We start from the raw sequence: 26,193 nt of genomic DNA on the forward strand, positions 1-26,193 counted from the left end.
TCGACCAGGATAGGTGGAAACTACATTCTGAGTGGAAGGACTAGTGTGTACATGTGTATGTATGCATGGATTTGGGGAAGGGGCAGACAGGAAAGGGTAGGGAGGGACAGGGTGGGGTGACCTGAGCAGTTGCAGCAGGTTACTGCAGTTAAGGAGTCAAGACAGATGACCAAATAAAAGTAGGTCTTCAAGATCTGGACACAAGGGGAAGCTGTTCTGCTAAGAGCAGATGGCAGGCATGGCAAAGAGGCTGTAGGGTGCTCCAGCAAGGAGACCAAGGGGGACCCAGCCACAGCTAAGCCAAGTTGCAGACTGGAGGGAAGTTTAAGAACCCAGAGTGCCCTTGTTCTGCCCCACCCTAACCATGCTCAACGGAGCTTTCTACCCCTGCCATTTGCTGGTCCACCCTGCCCACGGGTGCAAGGAAGGGAGAGGGGTGATCATGTAATATCAGGAAGTCCAGTGATTCAACAGTGCCCAGAATGTTCCAGGACCAGGCCAGCAGGGTCTTATCCTGAACTTCTGTCTGCTAACTGGAGGAAGTGGTCAGGTGTGACAAGAAAACATGGAAACAAAAACAAAACAAAAATCAAAATAAGAAAAAAAAAGGAAAGGAGAATCTAAATTCCTTAAATTCACTAAAAACTGTGAAAATTTCCAGCATATGATGTTTGAATATCAAACGCAGAGATTTCTGAAGCTTTAATGCCAATAGTAGTGAGTCTGTATAGATTTTCAACTCCCGCTCATCTGTGAGTTGGGCGCTGGGCTGTAACTGTTGCTGCCAGATGCCGACTCTTGAGGGGGACAACAGGAGGTGAGGTGGGTGCCACCTCTGTCTCCCGGCCAGTCTTGCTGCCTGAGGTGTGTCGAGTACAGCGGGCTGCTGGTTCCTGTGCATCCAGTGGGTCCTCACATTCTGCCTGGGGACTGTATGCCAGGGGGAAGGTCCGTCGCTCCCACAGCTGGACAGACTGTTCATCCAGTCCCAGCTCTGGTGTGGAACATCGGGTGTCTTCACTGGCTAAGTGTCACAGTGTGTCCCGAGCCACAGGGGTAAGGGGTGCTGAGTGCAGTTCTGGGCTAATGGGGCTCCTTGGGGATTGACTGTGGGAGAACTCTGACACAGAGTGGCTACTACTGACATCAGGGGAGGCAGGCTGTGGGGTAGAGGGGTTGGCACTGCCCAGCTGGGGAGTGGTCCGGCCGTCTGATGACCTGTAAGACCTGCTGCCCTGCCGCTGGGGTGGCACACTTGTGGTCCACAGCCACCGTGCCCTCTCCATCTCCTCACATTTGGCATGCAGGGCGGTGAAGGCTGCATTAGAGAGGTCCTCGATCTCCTCATTCTCCTTATCAGGATTTCCCTTCAGAGACTGAAAATCGACCTCCCGCCAGCTGGGAGTAAGGATTTCCTTATATTGTAGTTTCTCGACACGGGTTGTTGCAGCAACAGACATTGGGATGACAATGTTATTAATATCGAATGAGCTCTCTCCTCTTCTTACTCTCCTTACTGGCTGAGATGTGCTGGCTGTAACCTGTGAGCTAGAGCTGGTGGGTGCAGAGGTGTCTGACGAGGTGGAGAGCTGTTGCACCAAGGGGCTGTGTGGTGAATGGTGGGCAGCTGCCAAGTAGCTTGAACTGCTCATGTCTGTGTGATGCTTCAACACTTCACTTCTCTCAGATGAATGGTCTCGCAATCTCATTTTGCTGTGGTTTGGGTCATGCACAGGTGGCGGTGGGTTGAGCAAGCGCTCTGCTTTTGGCGCTGTCACTCGCTCCACCATGGGCACGGCCCCCACATCATCTAAGTGCTGCCTGTGGGTCCTGTCAGGCTGGGTTTGGTGGTGGGACAGCTTGGCTGTTGCTAGGAAGGAGTTGACCAACTTGTGTCTATCTTTAAGAACTGCATCTGGCAGACTGCTGGGTATGGGCACTCTATGTTTAAGTGAAAACTTTTTGGGAGGTTTAATCTTGTCAAAAGGCTTGTTTTGCCACTGAGATTTCAGCATGCTCTGGAAGTGCAGACTTATGGGAACATCATCAGGAATTGCTAGTACAGGGTGAACACAAGAGTCCAATTGGGAAAGTCGCTCCAACAGAGGGGCTTCATAGTGGATTTCAGGAGGCATGGTGTTGACACTCCCTGAACCACACAGTGTACAGGAGGGATTCACATCACAGCCAGAGCGGACATGCTGCTCCTATGAACCTTCTTAGAAAGAGGAACAATGCCATTGGGTCGAACAAGCCTCTGTTTCTTACAACTCAGCACAGGCCGTGTTCGGGCTGCCACACAGGTACCATCAGATGATGAAGAAACTAGACTCAGTCGTTGCTTTTTATGCAATTGCACCTCAGCATCAGAACAGTCACCTGGAACATGGTCTGCCAAGACAGGCTGGAGAGTGTTAACAACTCCATTGACTGGTCTCAGTGCTCCGTATGATTTGGTAGACAATGATTCTGGGTTATGACCAACAGGGGCACCATGGTTTTCCAATGGCTGAGAAACAGACTCAATCAATTTGTCAGTCCCATGATCAGTCTTCTCCTCAGAAGTAAGAAATAAGTCTGTTGTATGGTCTGAGAATGGTGCCTCCCCAAGTACTATCAACCCCTTATTAGCACGTATCTGTTTGTAAATATCTGTTTGCTGACGAATTTGATATTCCAAGTCGGAAACATGAGCTTGCAGCCAGTTCCAGTGGCTGACAATAGCTGCTCGATCTGCAGCCCATCTCCATTCTGACCTGCGTTTCAGGGGCACCTGGCACTGCTCAGGATCAGCACGGGTCAGTTCTTCCTCTTCAACGTCGGACTCCCCTCCTGAACTACTGTCCGTGACATCTGAATCAAATGCTTGTTCACTGCATCTCAAGTTGGCTATGCCACTAGCAGTAAATCTCTCCAATTCTTCTGAAATGGAATCACTTTTCAAGAAGTTGCTAAGTCCTTCTGAAGTGGTGGTCTCACTGGCAGCTTTTCTCAAAGCGGCTTCAGCCTTACGAGTCAACATCAACTGGCTCCGGGACCGCAAAGATTCCAAGTTTGGCAGTTTGCTTAAAGTCTTCTCCAAAAATCCACCCAGCTGATGCTGTAAATGCCTCTCCACTTGCTTGGCTTGCACAACCTGTAAGCGCTTCTGTAACCTGTGGGCATGGATCTCAATATCAGCCTGTCGCCTCAATAAAGCTGTTATCCTTGTGTCAGAATCTAAAGCACTGAAAAGAATGGAAGACAGGAAAGACGCTTTGGCCTCTAACTTGACACCCAAGTTAGAGCCAGAGTCTGTACCAGATGATAACCCACTGCTTCCTTGAAGTGCCTGCTGCTCCATGGAATTGACAGAAGACTTGTTTGCAGTGCTTTTATTGCCATATAGAGTTGTATGTTCTACATCAAGGCTTCTATGTGGAAGAGTGCAATTGGTCATACCCCCCTTCAAGTCCCCAGAGTCAGAAAACCCCACTTCACCTCCCTGTACAGCAGATGAAGTGAGGGCCCGTTTTCCCCCATTGAGGGAATTGGAATTGTCATGATCAGAATGTGTTGAACTTTTAGTCAATTTCTTAGCCAACCCATTAACAGGTGGTTGTGGAAGACCTGTCTGACCACTTATACTCATGGTTCTAAGATTCTCTAAAGAAAACTCCAAAACTGGCTGTCTCCCCAACAGCTCAGCTCAGAGTTCATAGGACTGAGATAACAGAGGATGAGATTTAAGGACTGTCTGCTTGCTGAAGACCCCTTGCAATTTCAAAGACTCCTCTGAAGGAACAGCGGTTACATCAGAGCAGAGATAAGATGCCACCAGTGGTTGCAGCTTCCCCAAGTCTTCCTTGGTAGAATTATTTCAGAAGTCTAGACTGGGATCCTCTGCAGCAATGGCTTTTCTTTTGGTTCCGTTGGCAGCAATAAGGATGTTGGCGTTGCTGTTATTTTCGGCACTGCCAGGGGACAAGGTGGAGGATGGGGGAGCCAGTTTGAACCGGGTGTGGTGTGCTTCAGCTGCTGCGTCAGTGAGAGCGGGCGCCATCGCAGCCATTCAGCACAGAGAGACAGAAGTCCAGTCTCTTCCAGTGCGGAGGCCAGCTCCACGGCCCCTTACTGCCTCCCTTGAGAACAGTCTTAAGAGGCGTCCAAAGAGCATTCATAGTGTCAGGTATAGTTCACACAATACTCAGATATGAGCAGGAAAACTAAGTAATTCCCTCAGTTACCACGTATGAGGAGGCAGAGAGAACAGGTATCTGAGAGGATCTGTGCGGCTCAACCAAGCCTCGAAGTGGCCATTGGAATTTTGATGGGGATTGCATTAAATGTGTAGATTGCTTTTGGCAAAATTGGAATTTTCACAATATTGATTCTTCCAATCCAAGAACGTGGGATGTCTCCCCATTTTCTAGCATTTTCTGCCATTTCTGTCTTGAGTGTTTTAAAGTTTTCATTGTAGAGATCCTTCACATCCTTGGTTAGGTTTATTCCAAGGTACTTTATTTCTTTTGATGCAACTGTGAATGGGAGTGATTCCCTGATTTCATCCTCAGCATGTTTGTTGTTAGCATATAGAAAGGCTACTGATTTCTGTGTGTTTATTTTGTACCCTGCTACATTGCTATAAGTGTTTATTGGCTCTAACAGTTTGCTGGTAGAGCGTTTAGGGTTGTTTATGTACAGAATCATATCATCTGCAAATAATGATAATTTGATCTCTTCCTTTCCAATTTGTATCCCTTTTGAATGTCTCTTGCCTTATTGCTATGGCTAAGACTTCCAGTACTATATTAAATAAAAGTGGGGACAGTGGACACACTTATCTTGTTCCTGATTTTAGTGGAAAAGCTTCAGGTTTTTCTCCATTTAGTATAATGTTGGCTGTAGGTTTGCCATAAACAGCCTTTATTATGTTGAGATATGTTCCTATTCCCAGTCTCTGTAGGACTTTTATCAGGAAGGGATGTTAGATTTTGTTAAATGCTTTTTCTGCATCTAATGAGATGATCATGTGATTTTTGTCCTTCAGTCCATTTATATAGTGTATTACATTTATCAATTTGCATATGTTGAACCATCCCTGAATCTCTGGGATTAAGCCTACTTGGTTGGAGTGAATGATCTTTCTGATATATTCTTGTATTCTGTTTGCCAATATTTTGTTGAGAATTTTTACATCTATGTTCATGAGGGAGATTGGCCTGTAATTTTCTTTTTTTGCTGCACTTATTAGAAGAGTCAGAGAAAACCTTGCTGAAGTAGGAGTTGGGCAAAGCAGGATCCCTGATGACTCTGAGTGCTTCAGGTGTCAGGTGCCTCTCTGGGTCTTTTCAGGTTGTTGGCATCTTTCTCAAAGAATTGAGAAAAGTGCACACAAGTCATAAAATAGCAAGAAACTTTAGGAGCAAAGCAATAGTAAAGATTTGAATATACTGCCAAAAGGGATAGCAGGCCACTCAAGTGGCTAGTTCTCAGGGGCCCCAGGAAGTGATCTGGGCTTCTCTTGATAAGATTTTTAGGGGCTGATGGATTGGTTGTTTAGGGGCAGTGTTTGGGTGGTTCTCCGGTTTGACTGACAGGTTTATGTTATGTAACACATATTGCATATGCTCCTTCTCATGATGCATCTGATTTTAGTCATATGCATGTCCAGTTGTTTATAGGCATAAGACAGTCTCTCCCTAAAAGACACAGCATGCTGCTGTACATGGTGGCACACACCTTTAATCCCAGCACTCAGGAGGTAGAGGTAGGAAGACCGCCGTGAGTTCGAGGCCACCCTGAGACTCCGTAGTGAATTCCAGGTCAGCCTGGGCTAGAGTGAAACCCTACCTTGAAAAACAAAAAAAGGAAAAAAAAGAGACACAGTATGCTTTACTGTGAATGCACCCACAACCAGTTCAGCATGGATGGCTCTCTGCTGATTCGATCCAAACCGATGTGAGAATATATTTGAAAAAGTACTGATTGTGAATAATGATCACTAAGGGGAGAAAACAAGTTCACTGTTTGGAGAAGGATGTACAGTTCTGTCCAAGAGGGAGGCCAGGATTCCAAACAGATTGCCTGGTGCATTGTTTAGGAGAAGGGTGTGTTTAATGCTTAAGGTGGCTAAACTGTTCCCGATTCATGCTTGCCCTAACCACAAACATGCAGCAAATGCTAAGGCTGGTTTCCAGGTGGTCTGGTGTGTAGCCTGGAATAGAGACATCATACTCACAATGTACTCCCAACCATTCAGAAAATAAACCTTTATGTATGCAGATGGACAGAGGGTGAGATGGGAAGGAATAATGCATCAGTACTCAAACATGTAAGCAAGGAGGAAGGAGCCATGTTATCCCCAGCCTGCCTTAAGGAGAGAAGTAGCAGCCTGTTACTATGCTAATGATGCCCATGGACTGTGGAGGGAAGCCTGATGCTAGCAAGGAAGACTCAGTGGAGCCAAGCCCTTTGGTTGAGGCATCAAACAGGGCTTAGTGCCCAAGGCATGAGTGTGGCCCTAGTGGATAGGAGGATGACTGGTTCCTTAGGTGCTCGGGTATAGATGCAGGTTGTCAATGTCTTCCCGGAGAGCACCTGCAGCTGACGAAGCTGGGTCATTACTCATCACGGTGAAGGAACATGTACACTGCAGGGAAGGGTGGGGTATCAAAATAAGAGACTGCTGGTACCTCTTGAGCTGGGAGTTGTAGCTCAGTGATAGAGTGCTTGCCTAGCATGCACAGGGGCCTGAGTTTTATCCCCAGCACTCCACAGAAAAACAAATATAAATGAAATGTATCTCTTGCAGAATTCAGGGTAGTTTTTCAGGACCATTAAAGTTGGAGTTCACTTTGGATTGGATGTGTCAGAAAGCAGAGACAATTTCAGGATTGCTAATCTCATTAATCTATTGGTAAAGGAATCATTCTGGCCAGGAATTCTATTCTAGTAATTTTTGTGTTGTTTTATCTATGTATTTTAGATAGTCACATTTTATCTATGTACAGAGTACAGATATGTTTACAGAGAGGTCCTGTTATTACCTGGCCCATTCTGGCCAAAGTGGCCTTGCGCGAAGTTGATGCTGTATGGGATGGTTGCAAACAACAGAATACCAAAGCCTACATTTTTTTTTTTTTTTTTGAGGTAGGGTCTTGCTGTAGGCCAGGCTGACCTGGAATTCACTATGTAGTCTCAGGCTGGCCTCGAACTCACAGCGATCCTCCTACCTCTGCTTCCCAGCTGCTGGGATTAAAGGCGTGTACCACCACATGAGTTTTAAGGCACCTGGAAGGATGTGGACAGAAGAGCCCGAGGGCGCCCTCTACTGACTGTTCTAATTTCTCTATGAGCAAAGCACCTGGAGATAAAGGAAGGAGGATGTCAGGTTTGACAGGTGGAGGCTTGTCAGAGACTCCACGACAGGGAAGTCCCAGGCAGCAGGAAGTTTTTCCTGAAGCTAGTGATTATAATTGAGATGGCACGACTATGGCTTTGCAGCCATATTCTGCTGCACAACTGTAAACCCAGTCATAAGAGAGCCTGATGTAGAAGATCAAAGTTTCTGTCAGGCCATGATAGGAAAGGGGGTAGCTACATGACCCCAACACCTCTGAGCCTCAGATTCAACATCTGTCAGGGCATTATTAGTATCTATCCATTTTAAGTGTTGTGAAGTTTAAATGAGTAAATGTGTCAAGTACCCAGAATGGTACCTAGCTTGGGTAAGTAAGTAGGTGCTACAGTCAGCTTCTCATTGCTGGTAAAAAGCACCTGACCAAGAGCAGCTTGTGGGAGGAAAGGGTTTATTTTGTCTTACAGACAGACTCGAGAGGAAGGTCTATGATGGCAAGGGAAAACAATGGCATGAATGAAGAGTGGACATCACCTCCTGGCCAACATCAGGTTGACAACAGCAGCAAGTGTGCCAAACAGTGGCAAGAGGACCCTGGCTATAACACCTGTAAGCCCGCCCCTAACAATACAGGAGGTTCCAATTACCAAATTGCCACCAGCTGGGAACCTAGCATTCAGAACACATAAATTTAAGGGGGACACGTGAATCAAACCACCACAGTAGGTGTTACCTATTATATCATGTTCCCCTGATGCACACACTGTTCCTCACCTAGTAAGTTAGTGTTGGCCTTGGAGTGAGGGGAGAAAGAATTCCTTTACCATTGTAATTACGTTAAATAAGGAACAAAAGAGGAGAAAGTCAAACACAAGAAAATAAAGGGCTGGAGAGATGGCTTAGTGGTTCAGGCACTTGCTTATAAAGCCTAAGGACACAGGTTTGATTCCCTAGTACCCATGTAAGCATAAGGTGACACATGCATCTGGAGTTCACTTGCAGTAGCTAGTGGCTAGAGGCCCTGGCATGCCCATTCCCTTTCCCCCAAACAAATAAATGAATATACATACATATATATGTGTATAAATATATATGTGTGTGTATATATATATGTGTGTGTGTGTATGTATGTATACACACACACACACACACACACACACACACACACACACACACACAAAGAAAGGAGTAGATGAGGCCAAGTAGTCTGGATTGTGTGTTTGCAGGTTTACAGGGATTTTGAGCTTTAAAAGTGCCACACATATCTTTTAAAAACAAGTTAAGTGGGCAGGAGAGATGGCTCAGTGGTTAAAGGCACCTGCTTGCAAAGCCTGACAGCCCAGGTTTGATTTCCCCAGTACCCATGTGAAGCCAGATGCACAAAGAGGTACATGTATTTGGAGTTTGTAGCAGCAAGAGGCCCTGATACACCAATTCTCTCTCATAAATAAATATTTTTAAATGAGAACAACAATCATTTTTATACATAGGATTTTTTTTTACCAAGAAAATATAAGAACATACATCTGATTACAAGTAAGATATCACAAAAACATAATTCACATGATTATCAAGTTTTTATACCAGTCATTGGAGACATCTGCAAGTCAATGTAGACTAGCATACTCTATACAAAGCGTTCTCCTTAAACTAGCATTCCCAGAAAGTGATCACGTAACACTAGGCAGCCCATCGCATGAAACCCCGAACACAAGAGAGAGAGAGGCTGGGCAGTGAGTTGCAATGTGTGGCTTCTTTATGTCAGAGCCTAACGCTTGAGATGTTATTTGAGAGAACACAAAAACATTAACTGCAAAAGCATGGTTTTACTTTCTATTAATGTTAAAGCTCATTAGGCAAGATATAATGAAGCACTGGGTACAAATTCTGTCAAATACTTAGCTAAAATGGACTCCAGAAATTCCTTATTCCACACATCTATTACTTCCCAACTGTTCTCACCTTCTTATGGAAGGTGCATGTGCATATAAGACAGTAGGTATTGCTTAGAATTTACCTTGCAGAGGCACACTGACTGATGTAGATTCACAAAATGAATAATAGACTCTGGAGCTGAGGGAAGAGAATCTGAGTTTGAGGCCAGCCTGGGGCTACAGAGTGAGTTCCAAGTCCGTCTGGGCTAGAGTGAGAACCTATGTTGAAACCCCCTGCAAAAAACAAAACAAAACAAAACAAAAAACCCAACACCTTAAATCTATATAATCAATAGTTAAGAGGTTTGTATCATATTTGAACTGTAAAGTAAAAATCAAATGAACCAGCAAAATGCATTACTGAGGACTCACGACCAATCATGTAAGAACTGGTGAAAAATGTTCACCTCAAAGAATTCTTAATGACCCAGGAAAAAATGCCTAGAGGCCCTTCTTCACGAAAGGGGTCTGAGTTAAAAGCCCCGCTCCCACACTCACTATGAGCTGCGTGGTAAGTCACTCTCTCTGTGAAATAGCAACTGGGACGCAAGATGCCTGGACCGCCTAGCACAGAGCAGACCCCACCCACACAATTTATACTATCATGTCTTGCTAACAGTTTATGCCAAGTGCATTGGTGATAAATCAATGGATGTATGGGAATCCCCAACTTGCTAGAACCTATGCAGTTAGGAAAGGGAATATTTTTTCCCTAGAATATGAAAGGAAAATATTATTCTAGCTCTTGGGAGGCGAAGACAAGAGGGAATAATAACAAAAATCCATAAGATTAACAGTCCACTTTTGAGCAAAATTCTGCTTACCCACATATACTTATTGGATATATATAGCTTAGTCAACTGAACTATGAACACAATTCTTTATTGACTTTTCTTTTTTCTTTTTATTTTTTTTAAATTTTAATTAATTTATTTATTTGAGAGTGACAGACAGAGAGAGAAAGACAGATAGAGGGAGAGACAGAGAATGGGCACGCCAGGGCTTCCAGCCTCTGCAAATGAACTCCAGATGCGTGCGCCCCCCCCCCCCCCCGGTGCATCTGGCTAACGTGGGACCTGGGGAACCGAGCCTCGAACCGGGGTCCTTAGGCTTCACAGGCAAGCGCTTAACCGCTAAGCCATCTCTCCAGCCCGACTTTTCTTTTTTTAAAAAAATATTGTATTTATTTATTTATGAGAGAGAGAGAATGGGCACACCAGAGCCTCTAGCCAGTGCATACAAACTCCAGACACATGTGCCCTCTTGTGCATCTAGCTTACGTGGGTCCTGAGGAATCGAACCTAGGTCCTTAGGCTTCACAGGCAAATGCTGTAACTGCTAAGCCATTTCCCCCATCCTGACTTTTCTTTTCGAGGCACAGTTTTATCTATGAAAGGGAAAGAACTGCTTGAAATCTAAGCACTATGTTAAATAACTAAGTAAGCAAGTACTTGAAGGAATGACAGGATTAGAGAATTACACAACCCATTCTCTGCTTAGGTCCTCTTGCATTTACTGAAATTTGAGAAAAAAGACTTTTTCCAGTGAGTCTCTTACCTCAGCCTCTTGAGTGCTGGTATAAAGGTGTGAGCCACACCTGGCTTTGTCTGCATTCTTAAATATTAAAAATTTTGAATTAATATATAATTAATGGATATTTGTAAGTAGGTTATATTTAATTTATCTATTTTCTTTAGGGACTCCTATGAATTAGACATATTTAATAAATATTTTTATAAAATTACTTTAATTCAACATATGTCCCTATCTTCAAGGAGCTAAGCAAAAAACAAGCTTGAAAAAACCAAAAAAAATATTTTTTTGGTTTTTTCAAGGTAGGGTCTTGCTGCTCTAGCCCAGGCTGGCCTGGACTTTATCTCAGGCTGGTCTCAAATTCATAGTGATCCTCCTACCTCAGGCCCCTTAGTGCTGGGAATAAAGGTGCACGCCACAACGCCCAACTTTTTTCTTTTTTGGTTTTCTGAGGTAGGGTCTCCCTCTAGCCCAGGCTAACCTGGAATTCACTATGTAGTCTCAGGGTGACCTCAAACTCATAGCAATCCTCCTACCTAGCCTCCCAAGTTCTGGGATTAAAGGTGTGTGCCACCACACCCAGCCTCTTTTAAAATTTTTATTATTTACATGTGTGTGTGTACATGGGTACACTAGGGTCTCTTGCTGCTGCAAACAAATGCCTGTTTGGCTTTATGTGGGTAGCTGGGGAACTGAACCCAGGCTAAATGGAATATAGTCCAGCAGGCTTTGCAAGTAAGTGCCTTTAACTACTAAGTCATTTCCCCAGCACCCACAGCTTCTAATTTTTCACTTTTAATATTAAATTAAAATTAAAATTTTGGGGCTGGAGAGATGGCTTAGCAGTTAAGGTGTATGCATGTGAAACCTAAGGACCCAGGTTTGATTCTCCAGGTCCCATGTAAGCCAGATGCACATGGTAGTGCATGTGTCTGGAGTTCATTTGCAGTGGCTGGAGGCTCTAGTACACCCATTCTTACTCTCTCCCTCTCCCTCTCTCTAATGAATGAATAAATAAATTTTTGTAGAGGATATTTGCTGACAGCAAAAGCAACATGAAAAAAAATAAAAGTTCTCATTTTCATTTTGTGTTCTGAGACAGGGCCACACTATGTAGCCCAAGCTGGCCTTGAACTTGAGGTACTCTTGCCTGAGCCTCTCAAGTGTTAAATTTGTAAGTGCTCATGCCTGAAACCTTTTATCTTTTCAATATTTATTTTTTATTAGTTTTCTATTCAGCAAATACAGGCAGTTTGGTACCATTATTAGGCTCATCCATGATCTACCCCCTCCCCGTTGAGGTATATGGGTCGTGCATTGTGGAGTTAGCCCTCAGTTATGGGTAGGATAAATGTCTCTGCATATCATGACCCAACATGTGGCTCTGACATTCTTTCCGCCCCTCTTCGGCAAAATTTCCCTGAGCCATGTTGGGTTCATTTTTGGTCTGCTTCAGTGATGAGGTGTTGGTGGCCTCTGAGGCTCTGGCTCTCTGATTTGGTAGGAGTTGATTTTTCTCTGTGTTGGTCTCCTTCCCCCTTGTGCTGGTATCCGGTGAAACCTTTTATCTTTAACTGAAATATTTGGGGGCTGGGCGTGGAGGTGCACAACATTAATCCCAGCAATTGGGAGGATCACTGTGAGTTTGAGACTACATAATAAATACCAGGTCAGCTTGGGCTAGAGTAAGATCCTACCTTGAAACACCAAAATGAAAAAACACAAAAAACAAACAAAAGAATCAGGGGGTTGGAGAGATGGACCAGTGGTTAAGGTACTCGCCTGCAAAGCCTAATGACCCAGGTTCAATTCCCTAGTACTGATATAAAGCCAGATGCACAAAGTGGCACACATTTCTGGAGTCCATATGCAGTGGCTAAAGGCCCTGGCATGCCCATTCTTTCTCTCTGCTCACAAATAAATACATAAAAAATATTTTAAAAATCAAACTGTGACCTATTTTATTATTTTATGAATAGGCTTCTAACTATTCAGCCTTTAAGTAATTAACTATTATTCTTCCTGTACTTCAAATGGCATTTCTATGTGGTCCTGTGGATTGAACTCAGGGCTCTGTTCATACTAAGCATTCTTAAGATACTAAATTGTTCAAATTTAGAATCAATTTCTACAGACAGAAGGATGAACAAAAAAAATCCTATTTTTTCTTACAGAGACACATCAAATGTATATCCTCATATGTACTTAAGAATAACTTTTCGTTGTTACTATTCTAGGATGAGAATTTAATGAAAAGTTTTGTTCCTGAGTTGGGCATGGTAGCTCATGCCCATAATCTCAGTAAGGAGGGAGTTATAGGCCAGCCAGGTGCAGAGTCTCAAAAGCCAGTAACACACACACAAAAAAAACTTTGTCTCCTCAAAGTACTAATAGTAGGCAAGCACTACAGCCACAGGACTGTTTCTCCAGATGATTCTGGATTTTCTTTAGAATCCCCAAGACGTGACACAATAGCTGGTCATTACCCACCTTTCTGGATTAAAAACAGCATTTCTTTGGGCTGGGAGATGGCTTAGTTGTTAAGGTTGCTCGCCTGCGAGGCCTAAGGATCCAGGTTAGATTCCCCAGCACCAATGTAAGCCAGATGCATGTGGTGGTGCATGCGTCTGGAGTTTGTTTGCAGTGGCTACAGACTTTGGCATGCTCATTCTCTCTCACTCTCTACCCCTTTCTCAAATAAATAAAACCAAAAATAAAAAACAGCACTTCCTGTACTGAAACCTACTTTTATTATTCCAACCAAACTGTGAAAAGTATTAAATACACCTTCAATAAAGATGTCTCTACTAATGTTGACAGAAATAAGAGAGAGTCCCTAAATTATTGCAAGTAATAAAGAACACTACTGTGGGATTCAGGGTATAGTCTCTGTAGTAAAGTATGACTTCAGCTATGAAATAGGACTAATTTATTTTCAAAGCCATATGTTGTCAGTCATGTGTTAAGAGAACTCTCAACTAGAAGAAAATGAAATTATGAGTTTTCATAATTAACAAACTGAAATTTCTGATTGTTTAAAAAAGATATATAGCCAGGTTTTGGTGGCGCATGCCTTTAATCCTAATACTTGAGAGGCACAGGTAGAAGGATCGCTGTGAGTTCAAGGCCACCCTGAGACTACATAGTTAATTCCAGGTCAGCCTGGGCCACAATGAGACCCTACCGAGAGAGGAGGGGGAGGGAGTAGGAGGGAGGGAAAGAAAGATATATAACTGAAGCAATTAAAGTTAGGGCATAATTTTTATTAAATAAAGTGGTTCTTGTTCACCATTGCAAATGACTGTTTTATTTGTCTAAAGGCAGCAATTGTTCCTATTATTCTCTCATAATATTATATAAGCCTTGATTTAGTTCCAGATAACTAGGAAAACTTTTTCATATTTCCCCAGATCTGTATACTTGCAAAGGAAATTCAGAACATGTAGGTAAAATGCAACACATATATATAAAAGATCAGTTTTAGATACTGACAATTTTTCTTTGGAATTAGATTAAAATTTGGCTTCTTGTCAGAATTCTAATGTCCACAGAAGTCAGTATCTATTGTTGTAGCCCTCAAGTGCTAGGGAGAGAAGATAAATTCATACAATAGACTGCAGCAAATACTGTGGGTCAAGCACGAACAACAGTCCACATGAAGACATCAGCACATCCAATCTTAACACCCCTGGGTGTGGTATGGGTTAGAAATCAGGACTAAAGCACTGTGGTTACTTGATTGCAGGTACTGGTGGGCTTTCACTGTACATTCCTCATCTATCCCCAAACACATGGAGATTCAGGAGGGAAAAAAGGCCAAGCAAAGTGGTGGGCAAGAATAAACAAAGACAACACCATAAATCTGAGAACATCATCTCTTTTGTGTAACAAAAGGAGTTCCCTGCAGCACAGAAAGCCTGGGTGGCGGGCTGCTACTCGGTTATCTGGGGAGGTCGGGATGCCGACTCTGGCCACTCATAGACGTCGGGCAGCAGGGAATCGTATTCGCTTCGCCAGATTCTTTCTTTAACGTATTTGGCCTTGTCTTCAGGTTCTGGGTATCGGAAAGCCATTTTATTAGCATAAAGGTATTCTGTAACCTGTAAAATAAAAAGGGTTATTATGTAGGATCTGAGTGTCAATCTAACAGAGAAAGAAAGTACTATTACAAGACACAGAAATGAAGTTAGAAGAACAGCATTTTTCTTTTTTCAAAATGTAAATATATTACTCATTTCACAGTATTTAGGTTTTGCAATGTGTGAAAGATAAAAATTATCTGCAATCTGGAGATGGCTCAGTGGTTAAAGGTGCTTGCTTACAAAGCCTGCCTGCCTGGGTTCCATTCCCCAATACCCATGTAAAGCCAGATGCACATGGTGATGCATTTGACGTTTGTTTACAATGGCAACAGGCCCTGGTGCACTCATCCTCTCTCAAATTAAGAATATATTTTTTAAAGATCTGTCATTTCAGAAGAGTGTTCAGCACTGAAATATCCCTATCACTACTGCCAAGGCTCAGGGTCCATTACAGAAGAGGTGGCGGAAAGAATGTAAGAGCCAGAGGAAGGGTAGGACTCCTTACAACATGCTCCTCCAGACACCAAATGGCCTGGATATCCATGACCTCACAGTGCCTGACACTACCTATATAAAGACCATCATAACAGGAAGAAAAGATCATGATGTCAAAATGAAAGAGAGACTGATGGAGGGGGATATGATAGAGAGTTTCAAAGGAGAAAGTGTGGGGAGGGAGGGAATTATCTTGGGATATTGTTTATAATTATGGAAATTGTCAATAAAAATTAAAAAAGATCTGTCATCTTATAATAAATTTAAAAAAATATTTTTATTTATTTAGTTGAGAGAGGGAGAGAGGGAGTGAGAAAGAATGGACAGACCAAGGTCTCTAGCCACTGCAAACAAACTACAGACACATGCACCAGGATGTACACCTGGTCTATGTGGGTACTGGGAAGTCAAACCTGGGTCCTTAAGCTTCACAGGTGAGTACCTTAACCGCTAGCCCATCTCACTAGCCCTCACGATAGATTTGATGGCAGTTAAAAAATAATCCTTGAAACTGGGTGTGGTGGCTTCTAGCACTTGGGAGGCAGAGGTAGGAGGATCGAGTTCAAGTCCACGCTGACACTACATAGTGAATTCCAGGTCAGCCTGGGCTAGAGCGAGACCCTATCTCAAAAAAAAAAAAAAAAATCCTTGAGCTGAGTGTGGTGGTCTATACCTTTAATTCCAGCACTTGGGAGGCAGAGGTAGGACGATCACTGCGAGTTCAAGGCTAGCCTGAGACTACATAGTGAATTCTAGGCCAAACTGGGCTACCGTAAGACCCCATCTTGAACCTCCCCCCCCATTACATTTACAGAAGAAAATGTATTCTTTCCTATTCTATCTTAGCCAACATAATTTAACCATTGACTACACAAAGAAGGAAGAAAGGCTTAAGATTCTTGGTGGCAGGCAACAAATACAGATCTAAGAGGGCCGGGTGTGGTCGGGGCATCCCTTTAATCCCAGAACCTGGAACCTAGTAGGGGACCACTGTGAGTTCAAGGCCAACCTGGAACTACTGAGTGAGTTTCTGTTCAGTGTAGCCTAGAGTGAAATCATGCCTTAAAATAAGTAAATAATTAAGACCTAAGAGGTTCCTAAAACCCCAGGACCAAATAAACACATCATACAGCCATGAGCATAGCTCATTTGTCTTTCCTGGTTTTGTACTAAATAGAAGAAAAGAAATGATGTTGAAAGATAAGGAAAGATTTCTGTTTTTAAGATGAAGTAGAAGCATTCTGCCCTATTCCTGCTGTAAGTATGGCCAAGCCCCCCTGAAACAGAGGACACTACTGGTGGAGAGGGCAGACCACTGGGAACCCATTCTTTTTTTTTTTTTTTTTTCGAGGTAGGGTCTCACTGTGGTCCAGGCTGACTGGAGTCTCAGGGTGGCCTCGAACTCACGGCGATCCTCCTACCTCTGCCTCCCGAGTACTGGGATTAAAGGCATGCGCCACCACGCCCGTCTTTTTTTAATTTTAATTTTTATTTATTTATTTATTTTTGGAACCAATTCTTTTGTTAGCCTGTACTTCAAATCTGGAGCTGAAGAAGCTTCAACAAGTGGCTGCTCTCTCCAGTCACATGACCAGAAAACTTATGAGGCAATGCCACTTGCCAGTGAACACCCAGAAACACTATGGTCCACTTCCTATGGCACAAGAGCAGAGGGAGGGGGGGCTTAGGCTCCCACCCCACAGCTCAGTAGAGGGTATGGTGCCCCATACCCACTGTCAGCAGAGACCATGTGGGAAGCAGGACTCCCATTTCTAACCAGACCGTAGCAAGTCTGAGTACCAGACCACTGGGATGGATGTCAGAGAAGGTTTATAAAGGACTGGCCACTGTGCGGTGGTAGAGGCTCCAGACTGTCGTGTCACCTGTCTCAAGTGTCAGCGAAGTGGGGAATCTCCACTGGAGAGAGGAAGCCATAATGGACACTTTCTCAGAGCATAAGGAGCAAGATGAGGCACTGGCCATCACACACGCAGTAACAAGCAGCTAAACTGTTAATCCCAGCATTCAGGAGTCTGAAGCAGGAGGACCACTGTTGAGTTCGAGGTCAGCCTGAGCTAGAGTGAGATCCTACCTTGAAAAACCAAAACCAAAACAAACAAACAAAATATGTATATAGGGCTGGAGAGATGGTTTCGTGGTTAAAGCGCTTGCCTGTGAAGCCTAAGGACCCAGGTTAATTCTCCAGGTCCCTATTCAGCCAGATGCACAAGATGGCGCATGCACCTGAAGTTCATTTACAGGTGCGTCCACTCTCTCTCTCTCCTCTCTGTCTCAAACAAAACGAAGAAACAAAAGCTGAAAAACTAAAACATCAGCAAAAAACCCTACATGAACCTTAAAAAAAAATATGTATACATACAAAGACCTACGGTAGCAAAAGCATGCTAGCCTTTTCATTTGAAATAGTCATAAGCACTCCACACAAGGACAGTCAGGGGTAGTTCTCACAGGCCTCTAAAAGTACCCACAAAAAAAAGGTGGAGAGTAAGAAGCTATGAGGGGCTGGAGAGATGCCTCAGTGCTTAAGGCACTTACCTGCAAAGCCTAATGACCTGGGTTCAATTCCCCAGACCCCATGTAAGCCAGATATATGAAGTGGCACATGCATCTGGAGTGTGTTTTCACAAACATGTTCTGTCTCAACTACCTACCTACCTACCTACCTACTAACCTAACCTAACCTAACCTAACCTAACCTAACCTAACCTAACCTAACCTAACCTAACCTAACTAACTGACTGATTGACTGACTGGAATAATTCATGAGACCAAGAGCATATTCTTAGACTCCATGCCCCCACCCCCAGATGTCAGTCTTGTAAACTTTCAGGAGGTGACTGGTGGCTCTAATAAAAATGCACAAACACAGGGCTGGAGAGATGGCTTACTGGTTAAGCACTTGCCTGTGAAGCCTAAGGACCCCAGTTCGAGGCTCAATTCCCCAGGATCCATGTGAGCCAGATGCACAAGGGGTGCACGTATCTGGAGTTCGTTTTCAGTGGCTGGAGGCCCTGGTGTACCCATTCTCAATCTCTCTCTCTCTCTCTCTCTGCCTGTCACTCTCAAATAAATAAACAAATAAAAATAAACAAAAAAATTTAAAAAATGCACAAACAGCTCTGTTGCGGTTGAAGTCTCCTGCCATAGGGCTAAAAGGAGACAGTCAAGAGTGGCAGATTGGGGTGGGGATACAAAGCTATACCTATTTTCCTGAACCTTTTCTCCAAAAACAGAAAGCCTGTCACTGAACAGGCTGCCAAGTTTCTATCCTATACTGCCCCAAAGCAGGTTTCCTTTAATACTTTTCATTGGACGTATTTCCAAAATCTGTGCTTCCAAAAGACAGGGTATTACCATGTAGCTGGGTTGCTTCAAATTCATGATCTTCCTGTCTTGGCAACCAGAGAGTTGGAATTACAGGAATGCAATACCATGCCCATTGGTATCATCTATAATATCATCCCATAAACTCTACATCTGAACTCTATCGAAGTACTTCTGGAGAGATGGCTCAGCAGTTAAGGCACTTGCCTGTAAAGACTAAGTTAGACCCAAATTTGATTCCCCAGACCTGTGTAAAGCCAGATACACAGGGTGGAGCATGCATCCAGCTGGTGGGAAGTAATAAAAGATGAGCAAACAAGTTACAAAATAAAGACATTAAAGATATATAAATAACAGCGCAATGTAAATCGGTGCTTTACTTTTTTTGGTTTGTGTGTGTGCGTGTGTATGTGTGCAAGCAAGTGGAGGCTAGAGTGACAGCTCATGTGTCATCCTGACATACACTGTCCACTGCTTTTGTTTTCAATACTTTTTAAAATTTTTATTTATTAAGAGAGAGAAAGAGAATAGGCACACCAGGGCTTCTAGCCATTACAAAGGAACTCCAGGCACATGTGCCACTTGTGCATCTGGAATCGAACCTGGGTCCTATGGCTTTGCAAGCAAATGCCTTAACTGTGAGCCACCTCTCTAGCCCTGTCCAATAATTTTTGAGACAGGGTCTCACTGGCCTGGTACTCATCAATTAAGCTTATTGGCTGGCCAGTGAGCTCCAGAATCCATCTCTCTCCCTCCTGAGACTTTGGATTACAGGCACACACTACCATGCCTGGCATTTACATGGGTACTAGGGATTGAATTCAGATCCTCAGGCTTGTAAGGCAAGCTCTTTACTGACTGAGCTATCTCTCCAGCTCTTTATTTTTTTTTCCAAATATCTGACAATATTTATCAGAAGTATTAGACATACAATTACCTCTTAAAAGATTAAAATGGAATACCTCTTTTAAGATTAGAATTTATCTTAGAGAAGTCTGGTGTGGTGGGTAATGCCTATAATCCCAGCACTTGAGAGAGAAAAGCAGGAGGATCAGGATTTCAAGACTACCTTTGACTACATATGTATTAAACAGAAAAATGCATAAGAAACCAACTGAAAAGCAGGCACAGGTGACCTCATCACGTGCACATGAATGTGTGTATTTACAAAAACAGAAAGACTAGAAGGCAATAAACCCCAGATAATGCATGCTATGTGTTCGATTCTGGTAGTAAGCACATGAGTGAGGGCTAAGGATGTGGTCCAGCTGGGTAGAGTGCTTGCCAAGCATGCATGCTCATGTTTGATGCCCAATATGGCCTAGGGTGTGGTGGCACTACCCATAAAGCCTAGCACCCCTGACCTTCAAGGTTATCCTTTACCACACAGTGAGTGAGTTTGAGGCCAGCCTCAGATACATAGGATCCTGTTTGAAATTATGTATGTATTTTTCTTCCTTTTCATCCTTCTAAATGTTTCAAATTTATCTCTTTATAAACTTGTGTTACTTGTACAAGAAAAATCAGGTAATATATTCAAGTAGTATAAATCACTTACCTTTATAGCAATGTTAATTGAAACTTCTTGAATATTACCAAGTGGTGGGTAAAGTCTCCCTTGGGCTAACTCTTCATCTGTCAGTAGACTTGTTAGTGCCTGGAAAGAAAAACACCATTATACTTTGTTTGCTTAAGTAAAAGAAAAATCTAGTAAGGTGACGAAACAGAAAAGTATAGTTAGCTGAATTCTTATTTCTTTTTAAAAATTTATTTATAAAATTTATTTATTTCAGAGAGGAAGAGAAACAGGCGGGGGTGGGGGTAGGAAAAAGAGATGCACCAGCACCTCCAGCCACTGCAAATGAACTCCAGATGCATGCACCCTCTTACGTGGGTCCTGGGGAATCAAACCTGGGTCCTTTGGCTTGGCAGGCAAGTGCCTTAACTGCTAAGCCATCTCTTCAGCCCTGAATTAAATTTTTTTTAAAAAAATGTATTTGACAGAGAGAAAGAGGGAAGAAGAGAGTCTAGCCACTGCAAACAAACTCCAGACATGTGTGCCACCTTGTGCATCTGGCTAAGGTGGGTCCTGGGGAATTCGAACCTGGGTCCTTTGGCTTTGGAGCAAATGCCTTAACCAGTAAGCCATCCCTCCAGCCCCCTGAATTCTTATTTCTTACAGGACTACACTAAACTGCCGAAATTAAAACTGTTCATCACTAAGCAATAAAGAAACAATCAGATTTAAAGACTTACTGAGACCTTCTGTTTCATACATGCAAAAGCTCTGCACAATTATAACAGCTTCAAAGAAAACAGACATCAGCCTTTATGCCAATGTGAGTTGTTCCAAACTTCTACTGAAAAGTCTGAAGCAATAGGTCAGCAAGCCCAGTATCAGCACTGTCCATTAGGAGTGTTGAAGGAGAACATGGTGGTTTGATTCCGGTGTCCCCCATAAACTTATGTGTTCTGAATGCTAAGTCCCCAGCTAGTAGCAACTTAGCAACTGATGCCTCCCGGGGGCAGTGCGTTTTTGGGAGTAGACTTTTGAGTATTATAGCCAGCTTCCCCTTGCCAGCGTTTGGCACACTCTCCTGCTGCTGTTGTCCATCTGATGCTGGCCAGGAGGTGATGTCCACCCTCTGCTCATGCTATCATTATCCCCTGCCATCACAGAGTTTCCCCTTGAATCTATAAGCCAAAATAAACCCTTTCCTCCCACTAGCTGCTTTTGGTCAGGTGTTTTCTGCCAGCAATGCAAAGCTGACTGTAATAGAGATGTATTTTATCTATGTTGTCACACTGTTATCTTCATACATACATACATACATATATCCAAGGTTCATATTTGATTCATTGCTTATGATCCAACATTTGAGAAGTATGATTTTGAAAGTTAATGCAAAAATAGATAGCCAATAAAGTTATGAATGGCTAACTTCTTTTTCATTAGTAAGATAGACTTAACACATTCTCTTTGCTTTTAAGAGCCATTTGTTTTTATACTTCATATTTATAGAATAAGCAATATTAGAAACATTACCTTCGCAGCTTCTAGGAAAACACTATCACTGATATGTCTTGTTTGGCAGAGAATCACAGCTAAAGCCACACCTGGAATACAGTTTATACCATTTATTTAGTAATATCACTTTCAAATTATCCAAGGGGCCAAATATTTATACTGAAACAAATAAATGGTAATTTACATCAAGCCATACATCCCCCAAGAGCAAATAAAAATCCTAATTAAAGAAATCAAATGAACCTTGTTAATTTCTTTTGTGTGTGTGTGTGTGTGTGTGTGTTTGGTTTTTTTGAGGTAGGGTCTTGCTCTCACCCAGGCTAACCTGGAATTCAGTATGTGGTCTCAGGGTGGCCTTGAACTCCTGGTGATCCTCCTACCTCTGCCTCCCAAGTGAGTGCTGGGACAAAAGGTGTGCATCACCACATAATTTTAGAACTAACTGGATTTTTCAATTTAGTTTTTACATTTATCATTACCGCAAATCCTTGTGGGTTGGAAACATGGTTCAGTGGTAGAGTGTTTGCCTAACGTGTGAGGACCTGTGTTCACTCCCCAGCTGCATCAGGGCTGAAGAGATGGCTTAGCGGTTAAGGTGCTTGCCTGTGAACCCTAAAGGACCCAGGTTTGTTTTCCTCGGTACCCATGTAAAGCCAGATGCACAGGTGGCACATGAGTCTGGAGTTTGTTTACAGTGTTTAGAGGCTCTGGCATGCCTAATCTCTCTTCTATCTGCCTCTTTCTCTCTCTTAATAAATATAATATTAAAGAAAAAAGCAAACTAGTTGCAAGTCCACCTCTAATCCTCCATTCCTTGTCCACAGCAACTGCTTTCAGCTCCTTCAGCCGATTCACTCAAAAACTTGCCTGAATTTCCTGATTTTATTTTATTTTATTTTTTTCGAGGCAGGGTCTCATTCTAGCCCAGGCTGACCTGGAATTCACTATGGAGTCTCCAGGTGGCCTCTAACTCATGGCAATCCTCCTACCTCTGTCTCCTGAGTGCTGGGATTAAAGGTGTGTGCCACCACACCTGGCTTTCATCCCAGAACTCTGAATTGTTTATATCTGCTTGTATTTTGTCTACCTTATATATTTTCCTCCCCGCCTCACCCCCCGAGATAGAGTCTTACTCTAGGCCAGCCTGACCTGGACGTCACTACAGTTCCAGGCTGGCCTCAAGCTCATGGTGATCCTACTACCTCAGCCTCCTGAGTGCTAGGACTAAAGGTGTGTGCCACCATGCCTAGCTTTACCTCATATTTATGTTCTAATGTGGTGTAAACCTCTATGGCAGTTCCAACCTGGTTAGGTCATTCTTCATTTCACACACAAAGCTGACATCCTGGAAACTCCATTATCAGCTTGGGGACTGTTTCTGACTCCATTTCCTATGCTCCACTTTTTACTTTTTTTTTTTTTAATTTTCTTTCTAGTAAGGCAGGTTCTTCTGTATTTTTCTGAAAAATGAGGTGAGAAACATTTTCTGTAACTTTTTTTTCCTCCTAACAGCAGGTTTGTTAACTCTTCCTACTTACTTGATTAGTCTGTCTGGGTTTAGAATTCTAATTTGGAAATAATTTTCCTCCAGAACTATGAGGTTCCTACTTTCAATTCTGATGCAAGGTCAATGATTCCCATCCTGCTCAGTATTTTGATTTGATCTTGGGAGTATGAAGGGTCTTTGTTTCTATGCCTGATGGTGTCTGGTTTTCACTATAGTCTCAAGGTGTGTTTTCTCCACTGTACTTGACATTCAGTGGTGAGGGCTTCTTATGTGAAAAAACTTTCCATTTTAGGAAATTTTGTGAAATCTGATATGATTTTTTCCTCTCATTCTTTAGTTCTCTTGTCCTAAAATTTCCACTTTCTTTCTTAAAAAATTTTTAAAATTTTATTTATTTGACAGAGACAGAAAGAGGCAGATATATAAAGAGAATAGGCACACCAGGGCCTATAGCCCCCACAAACTCCAGATGCATGTGCCACCTTGTGCATCTGGCTTACATGGGTCCTGGGGAATTGAGCCTGTGTCCTTTGGCTTTGCAGGCAAGTGCCTTAACCACCAAAGCTATCTCTCTAGCCCTCCAATTTCTGATATTGTGCCTCCAGCATTAGCCATCTAATTTCCTTCTGTGTATGTGCAGGTACACATGGAAGTCAGAGGACCATTCTGTTTGTCATTCCTCAGGAACACCATCTACTTGTTTATGTTTCTGGACAGAGGGGCTCTCATTGGCCTGAAGTTCAACAAGTAGGCTGGAGTGGTAGGCCAGCAAGACTTGGGGATCTGCCTGTCTGTGCCTCCCAATGCTGGCATTATGGGCATGTGCACCACACCCAACTTTGTGTGAGTTCTGGGGATCACACTCAGGTCTTCATCCTTACATGACAAGCACTTCACCAATTAAAAGCTATCTCTGACTCTTCACTTACTATCTCCTGAAGCGATGTCCTCAACTTTTTTCTTGTAATCTTTCTGCTACTTTTTTAAAAAAAATTTTCGAGTTTGTTTTGTTTTCTAGGTTTTTACAATTTATTTTTATTTTTCATTTGTGTGTGTGTTTGTGTGTGTGTGTGTGTGTGTATGGGTACATGTGTACCATCATGTGTGCAGAGATCAGAAGACAACTTCAGGGTGTTTCTCCTCTTCTCTCCACATTCTTCTGTGACAGGATTTCTCTCAGTGCGTTTGCTGCTGTGAGCTTCCAGAGCCTCTGTTTCCCACTGTCATAGGCACACTGGGATGATATACGCCTGTGGACTTTGCATCCAGCTTGACTAGGGAATTGAAGTTGGGCTAACAGGCTTGTAAGCAAACACCATTAATGCTGAACCTTCTAATTTTTTACAAACAAAATTCTGGGGGCTTAGTGGGTAAGGTGCTTGGTTACAAAGCCTAATGACCTGAGTTTGATTCCCTGGTACCCACACAAAGCCAGATGCACAAAATGGCATGTGTCTGGAGGCCCTGGTATGCCCATTCTGTGTTTCTCTGCTTGAAAATAAAAAATTTAAAAAATCTGTCTTGTATTTTATTATTTATTTGACAGAGAAAGAGGGAAGGGGGGAGGGAGAAAAAGAGAGAGAGAGAGACAGAGACAGAGACAGAATGGGCACGCCAGGGCCTCTAGCCACTGCAAATGAACTCCAGTTGTATGTGCTGCCTTGTGCATCTCGCTAACATGGGTCCTGGGGAATTGAACCTGGGTCCTTTGGCTTTGCAGGCAAATGCCTTAACTGCTAAGCCATCCCTCTAGCCCAAATCTGTCTTATTTTAGAATCTGGTATCCCCATCAAGGAGATTTATAGTTCTTTCAAAACTTTCTTCCCACAGTTTTTTCCCAAGATGCTCTTCTTTAGTTTGCTAGCTTTGGTCTCTTCTATGCAATATTCCTGCCTTGTGAGAGACCACCATTGGGTGATGACGAAGCACTGCTCATACCTAAGGTTAAGAAAAGAGGAGCTCTGGGCAAAGGGAGGGCTGCCCCACTCTGAGCATCACTGCAGTGACCTTGGCTTTGCATATCTCCGTTTCCTGGCACATCTGTTCTCAGCCCTGGCTAGCATTACCTACTCTAGGCATCTGTTTTACTCATTCAAAGAGAATGCCCATCAGTCAGAGATGGCAAGGGTGGCCAAAGATTTGTTTGCCCAAAGATTAGAAGAGGGTCACAGGAGTTTTCTTATTTTCAACTCTCACTTTTCTTAAGGTACAGTGGTTTGACCATCTCCATTTAATGTGTCTTAAGTGGTCTCGGGCTGAATCTAGTGTTTAAAAAAAATATTTTAGCTGGGTATGGTGGTGCACACCTTTAATCTCAGCACTTGGGAGGCTGAGGTAGGAAGATTGCTGTTGAGTTTGAGTCCACCCTGAGACTACATAGTAAATTCCAGGTCATTCTGGACTAGAGTGAAACCCTACCGGGGGGGGGGGGGCGGGCGGATATTTTAGTTACTTATGAGAGAGAAAGAGAGAGAGAGAGAGAGAAAGGGCTACACCAGGGCTTCCAACCACTGCAAACTAACTCCAGAGGTATGCATCACCTTGTGCATTTGGCTTATGTGGGTCCTGGGGAATTGAACCTGGGTCCTTCAGATTTCCAGGTAAGTGCTTTAACTGTTAAGCCATCTCTCTAGCCCTAAATCTAGCATTTTATCTTCTTGTCATTTTCTTACATCGTATATATTCCCCTTGCTCTTCTTTCTTATTTTTGGGGTGGTATTTGAGGCAGGGTCTCCTTCTAACCCAAGCTAACCTGTAGCTTACTCTATAATAGCCCAAGGTGGCCTCCAAACTCACATGAATTCTCCTACCTTATCCTCCACAGTGCTGTCTTAGGATTTAATTATTTCATTTTATCCTCTGATATTCCTTTACCTGAAACTGAAAGTTTTCCCAGTTATCGTAAAATGTGTAATGCATATTGTTATCAA

At 43.1% G+C, this 26,193-nt stretch overlaps 1 protein-coding gene and 1 pseudogene across 3 annotated transcripts in view; both read right to left on the bottom strand.

Moving 5' to 3' along the window:
* Positions 1–493: 493 nt before the first annotated feature.
* On the bottom strand, positions 494–4,258 carry LOC123458633 (annotated as a pseudogene).
* Positions 4,259–14,048: 9,790 nt separating this feature from the next.
* Positions 14,049–26,193, bottom strand: part of Me2 (malic enzyme 2) — an 88,919-nt gene continuing 76,774 nt past the window's right edge. For all 3 annotated transcript variants that reach the window (XM_045144254.1, XM_004667491.2, XM_045144255.1), the window contains 3 exons: positions 21,775–21,845; positions 20,287–20,385; positions 14,049–14,906 (listed from right to left, as the gene is read on the bottom strand). In XM_045144254.1, coding sequence (XP_045000189.1) covers positions 14,739–14,906; positions 20,287–20,385; positions 21,775–21,845 — 338 coding nt within the window. In that variant the 3' untranslated portion in view covers positions 14,049–14,738. The remainder of the gene's footprint in view (positions 14,907–20,286; positions 20,386–21,774; positions 21,846–26,193) is intronic.

Source organism: Jaculus jaculus, chromosome 2 (genome assembly GCF_020740685.1).
Source record: "Jaculus jaculus isolate mJacJac1 chromosome 2, mJacJac1.mat.Y.cur, whole genome shotgun sequence".
NCBI classification, from domain to species: Eukaryota; Metazoa; Chordata; class Mammalia; order Rodentia; family Dipodidae; genus Jaculus; species Jaculus jaculus.